This window comes from Hypanus sabinus, chromosome 14 (genome assembly GCF_030144855.1).
Source record: "Hypanus sabinus isolate sHypSab1 chromosome 14, sHypSab1.hap1, whole genome shotgun sequence".
NCBI classification, from domain to species: domain Eukaryota; kingdom Metazoa; phylum Chordata; class Chondrichthyes; order Myliobatiformes; family Dasyatidae; genus Hypanus; species Hypanus sabinus.
Window position 1 is genome coordinate 90776401 of NC_082719.1, and position 20648 is coordinate 90797048.

A 20648-nucleotide genomic window follows, 5' to 3' on the forward strand; every position below is an offset into this window, starting at 1 on the left:
ATTTCTACAGATGTACTGTGGAGAGCATTCAAATTGGTTGCATCAGTGTGGAGGAGGATGCTACTGCGTGGGATCAAAGTACGTTGCAGAGAGCTGTAAACTTAGTTAGCTCCATCATGGACATGACCCGCCATAGTATCCTGGCCATCTTCAAGCAGTGATGCCTCAAACAGGTAGCATTCATCAGTAAGCATCCCCATCACCCAGGTCATGCCTTGTTCTCATTGCTGCTATCAGGAAAGAGGTGAAGGCACGCACTCAATGATTCAGGAACAGCTACTTTCCCTCTGCTATCCAATTTCTGAATGGGCATTGAACCCATGAGTACTACCTCACTACTTTTTTTTATTCCTATTTTTCCACTACTTATTTAAATATACATATATACACTTGCATCACCAGGTTCTGGAACTGATATTACCCCTCCGCCATCAGGCTCTTGAACCAAAAGGGATAACTGCACTCAGTTTCCATCATTGATCTTTGAAATATTCTTCCCCACAATAGATGGACTCACTTTCAACTACTCTTCATCTCATGTTCTCAATGCTTATTGCTTATTTATTTATATTATTATTTCTTTTTGTATTTGCACAGTTAATTATCTTTTGTACACTGAACAGCCTAGTTAGTGCAGTCTTTCATTGATTCTGCTGTGGTTATTCTATTTTGAATTTATTGAATGTGCCCACAAGAAAATAAATCTGAAGGTTGTATATGGTAACATGTATGTACTTTGAGAATACGTTTCCTTTGAATTAATTAACTTTATAAACCACAAAAAAGAGGCCCTTTAGCCCACCATGTCTCTGCCAGCTGTTAAATTATGATTCTATATTGTTCATATTTTCTAGCACATGTTCCATAGATTTATGTTATAGATGCTATAGGTGCTCATCTAAAAGTATCTTAAGTCTTCTGACAGTCTGCCTCCATCTCTGGGCAGAATGTCCTAGATCTGGGGTGGCACTGTAGCATAGTGACTTTCGCAATGCTGCTAAGCACCAGTGACCCAGGTTCAATTCGGCCACTGTCTGTAAGGACTTTGTATGTTCTCCCGTAACTGCATGGGTTTCCTCTGGGTACTCCAGTTATTTAGTTAGTAAGTTATTTGGTCATACGACTGTAAATGACAGCAAGGGTTTGTTAGACCAGAAGGGCTTGTTACTGTACTGTATCTTTTCTTTAAAAAAAATAATATCCTAACCACTTTAATGGATGTATTGGTCATGATCTTTCAAGAATCACTTGATTCGGGCATGGTCCTGGAGGACTGGAAGATTGCAAATGTCACTCCACTCTTTAACAAAGGAGGACGGCAGAAGAATGGAAATTATAGGCCAGTTATACTAATCTCATAGGTTAGGAAAGTGTTGGAGTCTATTATTAAGGATGAGGTTTTGGGGTACTTGGAGACTAGCGATAAAGTAAGTCAGTGTTTTGTTTCTGTAAAGTGAAGTCTTGCTTGACAAATCTGTTAGAACTCTTCAAGGAAATAACAAGCAGAGTGGACAAAGAAGAGACAGTGGATGTAATTTACTTGGATTTTCAGAAAGCGTTTGATAAGTCAAATCAAGTCACTTTTATTGTCATTTCGACCATAACTGGTGGTACAGTACATAGTAAAAATGAGACGTTTTTTCAGGACCATGGTGTTACATGACACAGTACAAAAACTAGACTGAACAACGTAAAAAAACAGAAAAAAACTACACTGGACTACAAACCTACCTAGGACTGCATAAGGAAGTCCTAGGAAGTCATGACATCATAGGAAGTCATTCCCACCTGTGGCCATCAAACTTCACAACTCCTCCCTCAGAGTGTCAGACACCCTGAGCCAATAGGCTGGTCCTGGACTTATTCCCACTTGGCATGATTAACTTATTATTATTTAATTATTTATGGTTTTATATTGCTATATTTCTTCACTATTCTTGGTTGGTGCGGCTGTAATGAAACCCAATTTCCCTCGGGATCAATAAAGTATGTCTGTCTGTCTGTAAAGTGCACAAAACAGTGCAGGCATTACAATAAATAATAACCAAGACAATAGGGCAGTAAGGTCCCACACATGAGGCTGCTTAACAAGATAAAATCCTCTGGTGTTATAGGAAATATACTGGCATGGATAGGGGAATGGCTGATAGGCAGGAGGCAGCAAGTGCGAATAAAGGGGCCCTTTTCTGCTTGGCTGCTGGTGACTGGTGTTCCTCTGGGATCAGCGTTGGGACCACTACTTTTCACATTGTTTGTCAATGATTAGGGTAATGGAATTGATGGTTTTGTGGATAATATAAAGATAGGTAGTGTTGAGGAAGCAATGCAATTACAGCAGGACTTGGACAAATTAGAAGAATGGGCAAAAAAGTGGCAGATGGAATTACAGAGTTGGGAAATGTATTCACGAGGATGATAGCAGGAATGAAGCGGTTAACATCTGAGGAGCGTTTGGCAGCTTTGGGCCTGTACTCATGGAAATTTAGAAGAATGCATAGGGATCTCATTGAAACCTACCAAGTGTTGAAAAGACTAGATAATGTAGATGTGGAGAGGATGATTCCTCTGGTGGGGGTATCCAGAACTTGAGGGCACAGCCTCAAAATTGAGGGGAGACTTTTTAGAGAAGTAAGGAGGATTTTTTTTTTAGTCTAAGGGTGGTGAATATGTGGAATACTCTTCAACAGACTGTGGTGGAGGCCAAGTCTGTGGGTATATTCAAAGCGGAAGTTGATAGTTTTCCTGATTAGTTGAGACATCAAGGGATATGGTGAGAAGGCAGGTGTATGGGGTTGAATGGGATCCGGGATCAGCCATGATAAAATGGCGGAGCAGACTCCTCCAGCTCCAGCAAATCCTCCAGCATGTTGTATGTGTTGCTCAGATTTCCAGCATCTACAGATCTCTAGTTTGTGTTTTATCCAGCTCTACCATAATCTAGATGCTATTATAATTGGTGCCCTGGCTAATGTAGTTCTGTTAGCCCCATATATTATAGATCATTTTTCCCTCAAATCTATTCTCTTGCCAACTGCAAGAAGCCGGCTTCAGCTAATCTGGTCACTAATGGTCCTGTCGTGCATCTTGCGTTTGGTATAACTTTTCATATAGTCAAGCGTGTCTCCAAATTTTAATTTTATTTAGAAATATGGCGTGGAACAGGCCCCTGTGGCCCAACAAGCCACACCACCCAGCACCCTACCTATTTGATGTTGGCCTAATCACAGGATATATATATAATGACCTATCAACCTACCTAACCGGTACATCTTTGGAACGTTAGAGGAAACCAAAGCAGCTTGAGGAAACACGTGATCATGGGGAGAACTTACAAACTCTTTACAGTCAGCAGCAGAATTGAGCTCTGAACTCCAGAATGCCCCAGGCTGTAACAGTGTCGTGCTAAACACTACGCCGCGGTGGCGCCCCAATTGTGCTTCATTTGCAATAGATGGACTTTTGTCTTTCAGAATTGCAGATTGTATAAGATATAAAATGTGCTGTTTAATCAAATTTACTAATTAGTCACTTTATCTTTTTTTTTAAATAAGATAAAGAAGAACCTTTCAAGAAACCTCATTTTAATTCACAGTGCCGAATTTTTGAGTTAGACTCTTGTAATGGAAACGGGAAAGTTTGCTTGGTTTACAAAAACGTCCAATCAGGTATTTTTTTTTATCATTATCATTATTATCAGTGGTTATATCTGTTTGCTTTATTGTAGAAGCAATTAAAAGTAAAAGGGAATGTAAGAATCTTTAAATCATTCCTCTATAATTCTAATTCAATATTTCTAAACATACAAATTTCTGTCCAGCTTCTCCTTTCTTCTTTTATGTCAAAAAGTTACATTACCTTAACATAGAACATTATAGCACATGACAGGTCCTTCAGCCCATGAAGAACTTTTCACCTACTCTAAAATTTATCTAACCTTTCCTTCCTGCATAGCCCTCCATTTTTCTGTCATCCATGTGCCTATCTATGTGTTTCTTAAATGCCTCTAATGTATCTGCCTTTACCACCACCCCTTGCAGCGCATTCCACCTTTGCTCCAAAGAAAGAAGCCTTGCTCGCTCAAGCCATTTTCATAGGACATATCCTCTAGTCCAGGGAATATTCTAGTAAATCTCCTTCACACCCTCTTTAAAGGTTCCACAACCTTCATATAATGGGGGAACCAGAACTGAACACAATATTCCAAGAGTGGTGTACCTAAGCTTTTATTGAGCTGCAACATTACCTTGTGACTCCATTTTACAACTAAGGAAGGCTAATACACCATACACCTTCTGAACAACACTATCAACTTGCATGACAACTGAGTGATCTATGGATGAGGATCCCAAACCCCCTCTGTTGCTCAACACTGCCGAGAATCCTGCCATTATCCCTGTATTCTTCCTTCAATTTTGACCTTACAAATCACTTCACATTTTTCTAGGTTGAACTCCGTCTGCCACTTCTTGGTCTTGCTCTGCACCCTGTCAATGTGCTGTTGCAACCTGTCCACAACTCCACCAATCTTCATGGCATCTGCAAACTTACTAACCCACCCTGCCACGTCCTCATCCAAGTCATTTATAAAAATCACAAAGAGCTGGTGTCCCAGGACAGATCCCTGTAGAACACCATTGGTCACCGACCTCCAGGCAGAATACACTCCATCTATTATCACCCGATTCTGTAACCACACTGCCAAGTTTCCCTGGATCCCATCCCTTTTGAGCTTCTGTATGAGCCAACCTTGGGGAACCTTATCAAATACCTTATTAAAATCTGTGTAGATATGATACATCAAAATTTTTGTCCTTGCTGATTATCTGCTGATAGATGTAGTTTAGATAGATAGATGATAGAAATTGCTACAGTTTGGTAAGAAGGTAGAGTCTTCTTCCAGAGCTTATAGCATAAAATCATCGTAGTGCAGTGCAATATTGCATAGCTAGAGGGTCATGTTTCACGTAATCTATTAAACCCCTGCATGACCAGGTATGTCTTGGTGCTTGCTGACTAACATAAAAGCTGTTTTTTGTAGTTTGGTACCATGAGTACCCAAACTATATGCATTCCTTGGATGCACTGGAAGTAAAAAAAATCATTATTCCCTTCTTGTTCTTCAGTCAATTACCTTAAATACATAGCAACACACAAAATGCTGGAGGAACTCAGCAGTTCAGACAGTATTCATGGAGGGAAATGAACAGTTGACGTTTCAGGCAGAAACCTTTTATCAGCGTATTTGGCTACATCATGTCACAATGAAGGGTTGGGTTCTTCCAATGTTTTGTGTCTGTTGCTCCAGATTTTCAGCATTTAAAGTCTCCCTTGTGTCACCTTCAACACATATCTTTAGTTCAAGTTTAATTATCATACAACCATACTCAAATAATAGCCAAATGAAACAGTGTTCCTTCAGGGCCAAAGTGCAAAATATATTACTAACAGCACAGACACAGTGCACATAGAACATAATTCAATTTAGCACATATGGTTATGATAGCAGGGCAATGTATAGTCACAAAGAAAAAAACTATAGGCCAGTCTTCTGAATGGCATGACCTGCAGATTGATGGTAAATTGCATTGGTCCAGCTTGTTCTTCCATCAAATGAACACTGGAGGGCAGCACTGACAGGAAGGGCCAGCCCTACCCCAGTTCAGATTCCAGCACATTTACGCCATGCTCTGAGGGCCTAGTCCTTGCCACAACCAAGGCAATGCAGCTCCCTCGCCATCAGTTTCACGAAAGAACCAGTGAATTGGACTTGCAATATAGTGCATTACCAATGTCCGACAGGATCTTGCAGTCACAAAAAAGCGTCCAAGACAATCACTTGCACTGCATGCCATCTTGGCACAACAGTGTGCAGCAAGTCCTGCTGCATCAGTATTGAGCAACTCACTGATTGGATAGTTCTTAGAATCCAGCAGTCTTGTAATCATTTTTAAAAAAGTCGTAGACTTTGAACAATAAACTGGAGTGGCCACTGCATCTGAGTGTGCCACTATCCCTTCTGCCTTCACATTATTTACTCTAGGAGGTAGATAATTCCTCCACTCCATTTAGGTTTCTCATAATCATACAAGCTTGAATTTATCTCAATTAAATTTCCCCTCAGTTTCCTATTGTTGCTAAGAAAATCCTGGTAGACTGGGCGATCCTTCCTTGGATCTAAGCTTATCCATCTTGGAGTATTATGAGCAGTTTTGGGCTGCTTTTTTTTAAAAAAGGAAATGATGACATTGAAGAGGGTTCAAAGGAGATTCACAAAAATGATTCCAGGATTGAAAGGATTATCATATGAGGAGTGTTTGATGGCTCTGGGCCTTTACTCACTGGAATTCAGAAGAATGGGAGGGGGGGTGATCTCATTAAAACCTATCAAATGTTGAAAGGCCTCAATAGAGTGGATGTGGAGGGAATGATTCTTATGGTGGGGGAGTCTAAGATGAGAGGCCACAGCCTCAGAATAGAGGGATGTCCATTTAGAAGGGAGATGAGGAGGAATTCCTTTAGCCAGAGCATCTGTGGAATTTGTTGCTGCAGGTAGCAGTGGAACCCAAGTCATTGGGTATATTTAAGGCAGAGTTTGATAGATTCTTGATTAGTCACGACATGAAGGGATACAGGCAGAAAGCAGGAGATTGGGGCTGAAAAGGAAATGGATCAACCATGACAAAATTGCAGAGCAGACTTGATGGGCCAAATCACCTAATTCTGCTCCTACATCTTATGGTCATGTAAACAAGAAAATAGTAAATGATCTATTGAAGTGTAAATATTTAAGGGTTGGCGCTATCAATAATTTGGGTATCAGATTCAGAAACTGAAAGCTTTCACAAAGAAAAAAAATCAGATGTCCTGATCATTTATCAATAATCCTTTTCTCTGCAGGAGTTGTATCTTCTAGTGCCGAAATCTGGTTCTTGGATAGAGGACTTTATTGGCATTTTCTAACTGATACATTCACAGCCTACTATCGACTTATGCTCATTTACTTGGGACTACCCCAGTGGCAGTATGCATTGACAAAATATGGTATTACTCCTCAGGTCAAGGTAGGAGATACTATGTTTTTAATATTCTGTAAAAAAAACAGTAGAGTTCATTTTCAAATGGACAAAATAATGCTAGTCCAAAAAGCTATAGTCTATAATGTGCAGATATGATGTTTTATTGAACAGTTTTCATAAATTCTAAATCTCACTCCTTTGAAGAAGTTTTTTAACTGATTGTGGCTCTAACTATCTAAATCAAGTAATTCAAAAATACTTCCCTGAGTTAATTAGAATTTTTGTAGTCTCTGACTTGCATGGAATTAGAATTCTGGTACATACCCAGAACATCTTGTCAAGAATTGTCAAATCGATCATCCAGTTTTGTCAGCATGAAAATATTGTGACATACCTTAAGAAATCACAGCTGTTAATGAATAGAACATGGGCTTTGGCATCTTATCAATGTCTTATTTCAACTTTTTCTTCAACATTTATTTGTTTATTCCACAATATCTTGTGGCAAATTGGATATAATTTCACAACATATATTTACTTTATTTTCAGCAATGGTTCAATATGTACAAACCTGTTGTCTACAATACCAATAATGTAGCAGACGACGATGTCACTTTTATTAATAAGCTGGATCCTAACCAAGTCTTTAAGAACAAAAATAAACTTCTGCCTACAAAGAAAAAGTCTGGTGTACAGCTAGCTGGACCTCAGAAGAGTCAAACCAGTTTGGTCACAAACAAGAATGTACCTCAAGTGGGAAGCACTACAAAAAAAATGACTCCTTAATTTTTATCCTGATCTCTGGAGCTGTTTGGATGCAGTCACTTTGTTCTGTTTTGTCACCTGAGCTGTTCTGCTAATGCTGTTGTCATTAACAAAAAGGAAAGATCAAATAGGTGAAGATAAAGAATATTGTATTAATCGGACTTCCTACAAGTACAGAAAAGGTGGTGTTTTAGTGTTATCATGTACATCATGATGCAAATGCATGATTTACAAACATCACCAAAGATATATTATGATGAAGGAACAGTATTAATGTAAATAATAATCAGAGCACAATTGCTTTAAGTTTATTTGTATTTTACACCCGAGTTTGAAACCTAAATGATGTTCAGTAAGTGCAATCTGTGGTGTTTTCTGATTTTCTTATTCTCCATCAGATTTCAGTTGGTTCTGAAGCTACACCACATTTTAATAATACAATAAACAATCCAGTATAAAATTATTGATCTCATCCCAGAATGTGTGCAATTAACAACCAGAAATTATTTTCACATGAAGATTATTTATTGAAGTCTGCCCCTTCGTGATAGTTCTGTTCATTCCTTTTCGATGATAGAAATAGCGCAGGTTTCACGGGTGTGTCCACAGTCAAATCATTTTATGTGGCAACACAGCCTTAAAGCAGCTGAAGGATAATCTTTCAGTTAAAATGTATATTTCATCTAAACAAAATGGATGTTTATAAGAACACTGAGCAGTAGTTAACTTTTACAACATGGTTCTTAGCTGTAACTTACATTTTTCTAAATAATTATTGGAAAAATTGTTAATCAATTGGAGAATAGAATCGTCCTTTGCTCCCTTCATTAGCTCAGTTAATTGAATGCCTGAAAACCAACAGAAGCTATTTCAACAGGAATGTTTTTGTTTTCAGTTCTCTGCTTCTTGGTAGTATTTTGTTGCCTTTACTATGTTTTAAAATAATCTAGTCAAACTTTAATTACTGATGTACAGTACTTCAGTTATCTGAAGTGGTTCTCGATGTCTGAATCAGAATTTCAGATACTAAAGGAATAAAGTTGGATGGGGATAGTGTGGGAATGTGGCACTGAGGTAATCATATTGAATAGCAGAGGGGCCGAAAGGGTTTCTCCTCTTTCTATTTGTATGTCCATGAAAGTTCAGATTTAATTATTCTATTTTTAATTATCTCTTCTGCTTTACATAAGACAGAAGACCAAACCTCAGTAAGTCCTTGACATGCTTCATACTTCTCTTACATTGATCTAATTAAAATCGATTAACTCAGGGGCCCTCCTTCACTTCTTTAGCTATTTGAGAATATGGTATGCTGCAGTTCACAAAATTATTTTCTATTTCCTTATAAATGATAATTGAAGATTCAGGTTATTATTTGTGCTCATCACACGATGCTGGAAAATTTGTGCCAAAGTGACTCTTCTATTGACTCCAACTCTTGAGGATACTGTTAATCAGACACCTTTTGTGCATATTGCTCAATTCATGTTAGTAGACTGCTATGTGCTTTTGGTAACATTCAAAGTTCAGTTTTGATATACCATATCTTCAGCCGTGACAGAACACTATCGATAGCTACCTGGCCAATATGAAAGTCTCTAATCGTAACTATTACAAAATGCTGGATGAACTCAGCATCTATGGTAACAAATAAACAGTCAGTGTTTTGGGCTAAGAATCTTCGTTAGTCTCCAAGAGTATAAGGAGAGACTGTCTGGAAATATATAAATATTGTTTTAATTTGTATGTTTTCTACCTGCCGTGAATGCAAAATGATATTTAAATATTATTTAGATTCAATTGCTTTATAGAGATTTCTTGTTAAAGATTACCAGTTCTCAGCATGATGTAAATGTTTTCCCATATCCTAATTGAACTTCCACTTGCTCAGTAAAGTGCCAAAAAGATGGTATGCTATTTGCACTGTTTTTCTAAATTGCACTGTAAATTCACTTCAATCTTATTCCATCAACAAACACTCTACTGAGAAGTCTCTACTAATTAACTTCCTTGGAAGGGGATCAAATCAGTCACTTAAAATATTGTTTTCTATCAGTTGCATGTTAAGTCAGTGTGGACTCTTGTGTTAAGCCCCACTTAATAGGTGTTAACAACTAAACAAGCTATTTATGAAGGAAACAAATATAATAGGCATATAGCCAGTCATTTTAGATGGTCATTTTCTGCACTATAATATTGCATGGTTTGGTGTTTTAATTAACTACCAAACTGCAGTATGTTATACTATTGTTAGATTACATAGCTTTTTGGCTGCCTTAATTCTTTCAGTGCTGGCATCATTACACACTGTAGAAATAGATTGAAGTTATCAACAAGAGAAATCATGCATGTCATTACAGTAAATCAGTGTAAAATATAAAATATTTCCTTTCCTTTACAAAATAGTCATCTTGATTATTTTTTGCCTTCAGAAAGCATAGAACAATATAATTAAAGAAACTTGTCCAAACCTATATATCCATATGGGGAAAATTGAAATGATTGCATACAGTTTGAGACGTAAGGAAAACTTTCACCCAAAACATAAAGGCAGCTGTTCTCATCATTCTTATTTTCTTGAACAAAATATAAATGTCACTTCTTAGCCATTATTTTGTCCTCAGCAAAGATCGAGAAGTTCATTACATAATGCTTAAAATTAATGAAATAGGCATTTTTAAAAGAATAAGACAACAGTGAGAAATTTACAGCCATTTTTTTTGTGTGTATAACTAACTAGTTATCAAAGGTCAGGAAATAGTTCTTGTGTTGGATTGGGGCTAATGAAACGTGGAAGCTATTTTAATGTTATGTATCAATTGACAAGCCTTGTGGTTATCCCCTACAATTTGTGCTTATACTACTCATAAGAAAATTCCATGGTAAAAATCACGAGAAGCCGTTTGTTTTGACAAAGAGTTCATTGCCAATAACAGATTGCTTACATAAACTTGTGATATTTTGTTATGAATTCCTGATAAGAAAATGTTTTTGCCAAAAAACACCTAGGAGTTAAATTAATATTGTTAATCGTGTGGGTAGGAGAGGGAGAGAATTTAACATTATGTAAATATTTGTTTTCATGATGATTTCTATCTATGCAGCCACAATGTGCACAACTATGCAGATTGGAGTAGAAATAAAATTAAATTACACTTCAAAATATAGTCCATTATTTGTGATCTTATTTTTAAATCATTTTTTGATATATTCAATACAGGTGTGCCAACAGACCCCAAAAAAGTTTGTGACTTAAAAGTAAGATTAAATCTAATATTGACATCTATTTCTATTTTACACTCCTAAGGGGTAATGAGTTGTTAGAATCAGAATCAGGTTTATTATCACTGGCATGTGTCGTGAAATTTGTTAACTTAGCAGCAGTAGTTCAATGCAATACATAATATAGTAGAAAAAAAGTAAAAATAAATAATCAATTACACTATATGTATATTGAATTGATTAAAAATCATGCAAAAACAAATAATACGTATCAAAAAAGTGAAGTAGTGTTCATGAGTTCAATGTCCATTTAGGAGTCAGATGGCAGCTGTTCCTCAGTCGCTGAGTTGAGTGCCTTCAGGCTTCTGTACCTTGGACCTAATGGCAACAGTGAGAAAAGAGCATGCCCTGGGTGCTGGAGGTTCTTAATAATGGACACTGCCTTTCCGAGACACCACTCCTTGAAGATGTCCTGGGTACTTTGTAGGCTAGTACCCAAGTTGTGTGCACGCATCTGGTTCTGTGGCATCCAATATGGTTAATGAGAGCAATGTGACACACATAGACACAGTTGAGGCATGAGCTGTTTGAGAAGGTGGGTGAATTGGTAGCTTGTGAATCACTATGCCCTTTCCATTGTTCAAGCTGGGCTTCTACATCCTTCCTGACAAATGAATTTCTCCAGGCCATTCTGAATGCTGGAAAGTTCCTCCAGCATTTTGTGTGTGTTGCTGCATTTTGAGCTATCATAAGCAAGAGATTCAAAGTCAAAGTAAAATTTATCAGAGTACATATATGTCACCACATGCAACCCTGGGCATACTCAGCAAATCTGTAGAACAGTAACTGTTAAACTGGATCAGTGAACAACAAACCGTGCAAATGCAAATATAAATAAATAGCAACAAATAACAAGTATGAAATAACAACAAAAAGAGTCCTTAAGGTCCTTAAGAGTCCTTAAATTTAAGTTGTGGGAACACCAGAAATAGAATGAGTATAGTTATCCCCTTTCGTTCAAGAGCAGGTAGTAATTGTTCTTGAACATGGTGGTGTGAATTATGAGGCACTTGTACCTTTTTCCTGATGGCAGCAGTGAGAAAAGAGAATGGCCTGGGTGGTGAGGAGCTTTGTTGATGTTTGGTGGAAATGTTACACTCTCACGGAAGCTTTGAGAAATCCTTGAATCAAATCATCAGCCCATCTGGTAATCTCTTGAAACTGTGTGTTATTTTAAAGTGTCTTGTGAGTGTGATGTGGTGCAGTTATCCATACTGATTTTTCATTATTAGAGCATCCATATGCTCTAATAGAAGATGCTGATGTCCTACCAGTGGATTTGGAAGACTTAGCAGCTACATTAAAAGTGGTACCTCTCCAGTGTTTTGAGGTATCTGCCGTGGGTAGTTCATGACTCAGAGATACATAGGACAATGATGATCACTGCAGCCCAGTAGATCACTGAATCCATGAATGATTTGATGACTTTGATCTTTCAATATGTTTCTCACATTTAGCCAAAGAATTTGCTGGCACATTGAAAGTGAAGGTGCACTTAATCATTAATCTGAGTCTTTGTTAAAGTGTCCATATTTGCCAAGCCCTTGTGAACCATTATTGTCAGAAATTGTTGCTGCACAGCAGGGTCAATAGAGTCGGGTTTATTGTCAATACTTTAGTTTATGTATGGACAAGTGCAATGAAAATCTTACGTGCAACAACATCACAGGCACATGACATCTGATACACAATATTCACAAGAGAAACATTATACAAGAAAGAACACATTTAGAGTAAAACAAAAAACAAAGTCCATTGTAGTGCAAGGTGATTGTAGTGTTTCTAAACAGTTAGTGATTAATATATGGTGCAAATCAGTTCAAGAACCAAAATGCTTGAAGGGAAGTATTGTTCTGTGGGATTTAACACTGTTTTGATTATGTTAAGTGCAAGGCCGGTTCTCTCATACATTTCAAATAATTCCACTAAGATCTGGAGCTCAGTGTAGATACCCAGGCATCATCTGCCTATTGCAGTTCAATGTCTAAACCCAGAGTATCTTTGGTTCCAAAATGGAGATGATGTAGGCTGAAGAGTTTCACATTATTTCTGTTGATTAGCTCCAGTCCAGTGAAGTATTTGTTGGAGTTGAGATGCAGTGTTGCAGTAAGGATGACTGAGAAAAAGATCTGGCAAATACATGGTCTAAATGTGTCTGCTGTAGACCTGTGATTACGAACAGGGTTTGTGTGCCATCCTTTAGCAAGCATAAGATAGAGATGTATTTTTCCGGGCATTCAAACTTTCTTTCTTTTTCAATCTTTTTATTAATATCATCATGATAAGATTAGTACATAGATAATAGGATTACAAACTTACAAAATTAAAATGAACATAAAAGGATATACAAGCAATAAGTACAATATAGTTTAAGTCTTCCCAAATCATGAATGATACAAATGTCATATAAACGAAACAAAAAAACAAGTATTCATGTTGAAAAAAAACAGAAAAGGGAAAAAGAAAAAAATATATTAATACCCTAAGAAAAACTAAACTAACAAACTAACCACTATTAAGAAAAAAAAAGGAAAGAAGAAAAAAAATGGGCTGTTTATAGTATCTATAAAAAAAATTACAAAATCATCAGTGTCCCCAACTCCGATCCTCTCAACATATATATATATAATCAAAACCGGAAAAGCAAATAGGATTGGAACAGGGTCAAATTACATCATGTGAAAATATTGAATAAATGGCCTCCAAATCTTTTCAAATTTAATAGAAGGGTCATATACGACACTACTAATTTTCTCCAAATTTAGGTATAACATTGTTTGAGAAAACCAATGAAATACGATAGGGGGATTAATTTCTTTCCAATTCAACAAAATAGATGATCTAGCCATTAATGTAAGAAATGCAATCATCCGACAAGCAGAAGAAGATAAATGGATTGAACCAAAGATTGCAGTAATAGGATGAGGTTGTAAATCAATGTTCAATACCGTGGAAATAATACCGAAAATGTCTTTCCAATATTTTTTCAAAAGCGGACATGACCAAAACATATGAGTTAAAGAAGCTATCTCAGACTGACATCTGTCACATATAGGATTTATATGGGAATAAAAATGAGCCAATTTATCCTTGGACATGTGAGCCCTATGCACAACCTTAAACTGTATCAATGAATGTTTAGCACATATAGAGGATAAATTAACTAATTGAAGAATTTTATTCCAATTCTCAATAGGGATAGTAAAATTAAGTTCTCTTTCCCAATCATTTTTAATCTTATAAAAGGCCTCTGAATGTATTTTCATAATTATATTGTAAACATTTAATATTACACCTTTCTGAAAAGGATTTAGTTCTAACAATTTCTCCTAAATACCCGAAGAATCAAGATTTGGAAAGGTAGGAAGTACAGTGTTTAAGAAATTCCTAATATGTAAGTATCTAAAAAAATGAGATCTGGGCAAATTATATTTATTAGATAATGGTTCAAAAGACATAAAACAATTATCCAAAAATAAATCAGAAGATCGTAGTATAAGCTTGGTCCATAATAGAAGGATGAAAAAAGAAATTGGATACAATAGGAATAGTTAAAACAAATTGATTCAACTCAAAAAATTTCCGAAATTGAAACCATATACATAAAGTGTGTTTGACGGTCGGATTGTTAATTCGTTCATGCAATTTAGAAAGAGCAAAGGGAAGAGAAGTTCCTAAAATAGAACCCAATGAAAATCCTTGTACAGATTTAGTTTCCAGATTTACCTAATAAGGGCTAGGAGATAAATCCCAATTCCTTAACCAACATTTCAAATATCGATTAATTGCCCAATAATAAAATCTAAAATTAGGCAATGCCAATCCACCTTCCTTCCTTGCCTTCAGTAAATATCTTTTACCTAATCTAGGATTTTTGTTCTGCCACATATGTGAGGAAATTTTTGAATCAACATTGTCAAAAAAGGATTTCGGAATAAAAATTGGTACCGTTTGAAATATATATAAGAACTTGGGTAAAATAATCATCTTAATAGCATTAATCCAACCTATCAGAGATAAAGACAATGGTGACCATTTAGTGAACAAACATTTAATCTGATCAATTAAGGGTAAAAAATTAACCTTGAATAACTCCTTATGATTTTTTGTAATTTTAATCCCTAAGTATATAAAAAAGTCATTAACTAATTTAAACGGTAAATTTCCATGAATTGGAACCTGTCTATTTAAGGGGAACAATTCACTCTTATTAAGATTCGATTTATACCACAATGAGATTTGCCTGCTTTCTTGAGGGTGGCCTCAGTTACAGCAGATGTGAGGTCCATTTACAACTCTTCCTCTTTTCAAGTACTAGAAATAAAGTTTTGAATGTAATTCCTCTTTGCAATTCTTAGACCTTTAGCAGGGATACCATCTGTTCTCAAGGCCTACTTGTTTTTCAGTTGGATTGTGACATTTTCTCTTCAGCTTCAGTGATGATGAGGTTGGAATGGAATCAATAGTGCTTATGTTATGGGCAGTCACAGCTGAGGATTTCTTTGAAGTGTTCTTTCTATTGGCAGTCGATTGCATCTCTATCCTTGATAAGTTTCTCTCATTATTGATGCTTAGAAGAGTGAGTCCTTGAATGTTTGGGCCATAAACTACCTTTACACAAGTGAAGAATCTGCATGATAAGTTAGATGTTGAAGTTCAGGAGCTACTTCCACTGCTAAGTGTCTTTTAATTCAGGGGTTGCTTGTTGAACCTAACTAAGTTCCTGAAGTACTTTTCACTTGAGATATGATGAAGTTGGCAATGTGAAGAACACCACATATTTGCATTTTCATTTGATCCTTTTAAATCAGCTTTCAAATTAGCGCATCACTGGCAGAGACAGCATGCATATTCCTTATTGCCCTTGAGAAAGTTATTGAGAAGGTTCTCCCACATGGTAAAAGAGAAGGAGTTCTATGAGTTAGACATAGTAACGACAAAGAGTGAGTAGCTATATATCTCAAAGTCAGTATGGTGTGTAACTTCCATGAATCTGTACCCTTGTCCTTGCTGGTTGAGAGCGTGGGCTTGAGAAGTGTTGACAGAGTAGCCTTGGCAAGTAACTGCAGTAAATTTTGTAGACATTCCAGCCACTGTCTGTTAGTGACATTGCAAATTAATGTTAGTGTCAATGGAAGAAAGTGGGCAGTTTTTCATGGATGTTGTCAAGCTTCTTGAAAGTTGCTGGCACTGCACTCATCCAAGCAAGAGGAGATTACTTCATGTGGAAGTGAGCTTTCTTTGCAGGATTCCTCAGACTTTCAACATTGATTTTCTTTTCACAAGGAAAGATGTGGAAGAGTTTGCAATGATTATGAAGCATTGCCTAAGCGAACCTTCCAAAATTTCACTGAGATGATAGTTTAATTTCACAAGTGTCTGGATCAAGTAAAACCTATGATATCTTGTGCTTGACTCTCTGACAGCACATTGTTAGTTATAACAACTATGCTCCAGGCATTTTAAAGATTAGCTTTATCACATGTACATTGAAACAAGCAATGAACATAACATAGGAACATAAGAAATAGGAGCAGGAGTATGCCACCTGGCCCATCGAGCCCGCTCCGCCATTCAATAAGATCATGGCTGATCTGGCCATGGACTCATCTCCACCTACCTGCCTTTTTCTCATAACCCATACTTCCCTTACTATGCAAAAATCCAACCTTGTCTGAATTATATTTACTGAGGTAGCCTCCACTGCTTCACTGGGCAGAGAATTCCACAGATTCACCACTCTCTGGGAAAAGCAGTTCCTCCTCATCTCCATCCTAAATCTACTCTCCCAAACCTTAAGGCTATGTCCCCAAGTTCTAGTCTCACCTATTAGTAGGTACAACTTTACTGCCTCTATCTTATCTATCCCTTTCATAATTTTATATGTAATGTGTTGTTTGTGTCAATGACCAACACAGATTGAGGATGTGCTGAGGACAGCCTGAAAGTATCGCCAACATACCCCTAACCCATACGTCTTTGGAATATGGGAGGAAATCGGAGCACCAGGAGGACACCCACACAATCATGGGAAGAAGGTACAAATCCTTTATAGATGGCAGGAATTGAACCCATTCACTGGTGCTGTAAGGCGTACTATGCTTGTGCCATTTTGTCAGAATGAAGATCTCTCTGTTGGAGTTAGCTTTCCCTACTCCCTTCTTGCAAGATAATTGTGTCTTTTCTAATCTTTGGATGGAAGTTGTTAAGGAGGATCAGTTTGTCTCTTTATAGACCAATATTTTTTTTTCAGGGTTGGAATACAAGTTCTTCTTTAGGATGGGGTGCATTTGCTGACGACCATAGAATGCTGCTTTTCTGTTAATTGAACTGAAAGGTCATGAGATTTTCAATTATCCCATAAGGGATAATGTACCAGCCTAGCTCATTCTTGTAGGCAAAGCTCACCATAAGAAGAAGCTGTTCCTCTTCCAGAAGATGTATCCATCCTGGCCGTTTACTTGTCACGTTTCAAATACTTTGATATTGACATTGATATCATGGCTAAGTTCCCAGCTAAGGTAGTGAGGCAACCCTCAACTTCATCACTGTCTATGAAGGTTGTAGATTCATTGACCACTGCAGCACAGAAACAAACCCTTCAACCCATCTGGTCCATGCAAACCTGGTATTCTGCCTAATCCCATTGACCCATACCTGGATCCTTGCCCTCCATATCCTTCATATCCAAGTACTTATCCAAATTTCTCTTAAACATTGAAATCGAACCCACTTCCACTGGCAGATCATTTCACAATTGCACCACTCTGAATGGAGAAGTTCCTCCTTAGGTTTTCCTTAAATATTTCAACTTTCACCCTTAACATATGCCCTCTAGTTCTAGTCTCACTAAGCTCAAAGGGAAAAGCTTGTTTGCATTTCCGATATCTATATATCTCATAATTTTATATACCTCTATCAAATCTCCCCTCCTTCTCCTATACTCCAGGGAATAAAGTCCTCACCTATTCAACCTTTCCCAATAACTCAGATCCTCAACTCTTGACAACATACTTGTAAATTCCCTCTGTACTCTTTCAGAGAGGAGGCCTGGCTCCTGCACACGTAGCATGCAGGCCCACTGGCGTGTGAAGCAGATCCCCAGCTATGGGTAAATAGCCCTACCACCTTGGGAAAGACTAAGGCAATGGGAATCTCAGACAGAAAATCCAGAGTGGAGTCCCTAAGGTGGCTGGACGTCATTGAACGTCCTTCTGGAAGCTCCTGCAGCCAAGCTGGCACCAAACATATTACTTCCTAGGCTTTCTTTTACCACTGCTGAGGCCGAGAGGGGGATCTTGACAGCTGGGCATCTTAGGGTCTCCATACCTTCTGTCCAGGCATATGATGATGATAATCATCCATTGTCCTTCAAGACAGATGAATGCTAACCACCAACAACCATTCTTTCGATTGTGTTGGTGCCTTTCCTGTAAGCACATGACCAGAACTGCACACAACACTTCAAATTCAGCCTTACAATACAACTTCAACTCCTGTACTCAATACTTTGAATTATAAAGGGCAATGTGCCCAAAGCTCTCTTTACGACCCTATACCTTATACCGACATCTTCTCTGTACGATGTTATTGTAGTGCTTAGCACAACGCTATTATAGCTTGGTGCGTTCCGGAGTTTGGAGTTCAATTCTGGCACCTTCTGTAAGGAGTCTGTACGTCCTCCCTGTATAATGGATAGGTTTTTCCCAGTGCTCCAGCTTCCTCCCACAGTCCAAAGGTGTACTGGATAGATTAATCGGTCATTGTAAATTTCCCATGATAAGGTTGGGGTTAATTGGGTTTACAGGTGGTTGCTGGGGTGCTGCAGCTTGAAGGGCCAGAAGGGCTTACTCTGCGATCTATTGCTAAATAAAAATATGTAAATACCTGTGATGCCACTTTTAAGGTTCTGGCATTCCATGTCCTGAACTTCATGGCACATCATCTGGCACGCGAACCTGGAAGATCTGGATCTTGATCCAGTGGCTTTACTTTTAGCTGTACTTTTTCAGTTAATTAATGTTTTAACAAATTAATATTTACTTCTGGCTTGGCCGTTTAAAATGTTACTATTCATTCATTTCCACACTTCAATTACCTTGTATAAAAGAATACAATAATTACTATTTCCAGCTTTGTCAGATTGGATTCTGATGCTGGTGTTGCTTTAAGTGTGAAGCACTGAAGAAATACTACATTGCGGATCACTACTTGTGACTGAGATTTTAATCCGATGCCCTGCTTACTTGTTCATGTGAATATAAAAGTTGATGAAGTAGTCTTCACAGCAGAAGGTAGAGTTCATCTTTAATTCCTCAAATAACAGAATTAAAGCTGACACCAATGACTTTATTGTTTGTGAAACTTCTCGATGCTTCTCTGGCCTTTTTAATTGCCCGCAAAATTGATAAATTAGTTATGAATCTCTTTATTATGCCGTTAGAATAGTTCTGTTCTTGGAGGAGTGAGTGATTACTCACCTTCAATTGTATTTTTAAATCTCCAAGTTCAAAGTATTGCAGATTCAAAAATGAGCACTTGAGGGCAGTAGTAGAACAAAGGAACAGTATACATATAAAATGCATTTTTCGTCCAGTACTGGCAAGTATTGTGGCACCTACATCTAAACTGTAGTTGCTTCAACTGGAACTAAACTTAAGGTGCCTAATAAAAAGCAAGACACTAACAGATCGCACATGTGGCACTGCCAAAAATATGGACATACTTCATTTACTCTCTTCCCTTTTCAGAATCAGAATCAATTTTAATATCACCAGCAAATATTATGAAATTTGTTGTTGTGTGGCAGCAGTGCATTGTAATACATAATAAATTACATTAAATGCATAGATATTTTAAAATAAGTAGTGCAAAAAGAGAAAAACGGTAGTAAGGTAGTGTCCATGGGTTCAATGTTCATTCAGAAATCTGATGGCTGAGGGAAAGAAGCTGTTCCTGAATCACTAAGTATATGCCTTTAGACTCCTGTACCTCCTCCCTGATGGTAGCAATGAGAAGAGGACATGTCCTGGGCGATGAAGGTCCTTAATGATGGATGCTGCCTTTCTGAGGCATTGCTCCTTGAAAATGTCCTGAATGCTGGGGAGGTTAGTGTCCATGATGGAGATGACTGATTTTGTTTGGATCCCGTGCAGTGACCCCCCCCCCCCCACCTCATACCAGACCATGAAGCCAGTTAAAATGCTTTCCACAGTACATTTAGAGAAACTTACCAGCGTCTTTGGTGACATACCAAATCTCCTCAAACTCCTAATGACATAACCACTGCCATGCCTACTTTGTGACTGCATCGATATGTTGGGGCCAGGATAGATCCTTCAAGATGTTAACACCCAGGTACATGAAATTGCTCACCCTTTCAACTTCTGATCCCTTGATGAGGACTGGTGTCTGTTGCCTCATCATACCCTTCCTGAAGTACACAATCAATTCTTTGGTATTACTGATATTGAATGCAAGGTTTTGCTGCAAAACCAATGTTAGAATGTTGGCTAAATCCTACCAATCTATTGTATAAGTCATTGGTGAGGCCAAATTTGGAGTATTGTGTATAGTTTTGGTCAC

General features: G+C 37.6%; 1 protein-coding gene across 1 annotated transcript in view; it reads left to right on the forward strand.

Annotated features, from left to right (window-relative positions):
* The window catches only part of tpgs2 (tubulin polyglutamylase complex subunit 2), a 33192-nt gene extending 22261 nt beyond the window's left edge, over positions 1-10931 (forward strand). The window contains exons 5-7 of the mRNA XM_059989605.1: positions 3552-3665; positions 6898-7061; positions 7566-10931. Of these exons, the coding sequence (XP_059845588.1) occupies positions 3552-3665; positions 6898-7061; positions 7566-7802 (515 nt within the window). The 3' untranslated portion in view covers positions 7803-10931. The remainder of the gene's footprint in view (positions 1-3551; positions 3666-6897; positions 7062-7565) is intronic.
* The last annotated feature ends 9717 nt before the right edge of the window (positions 10932-20648 follow it).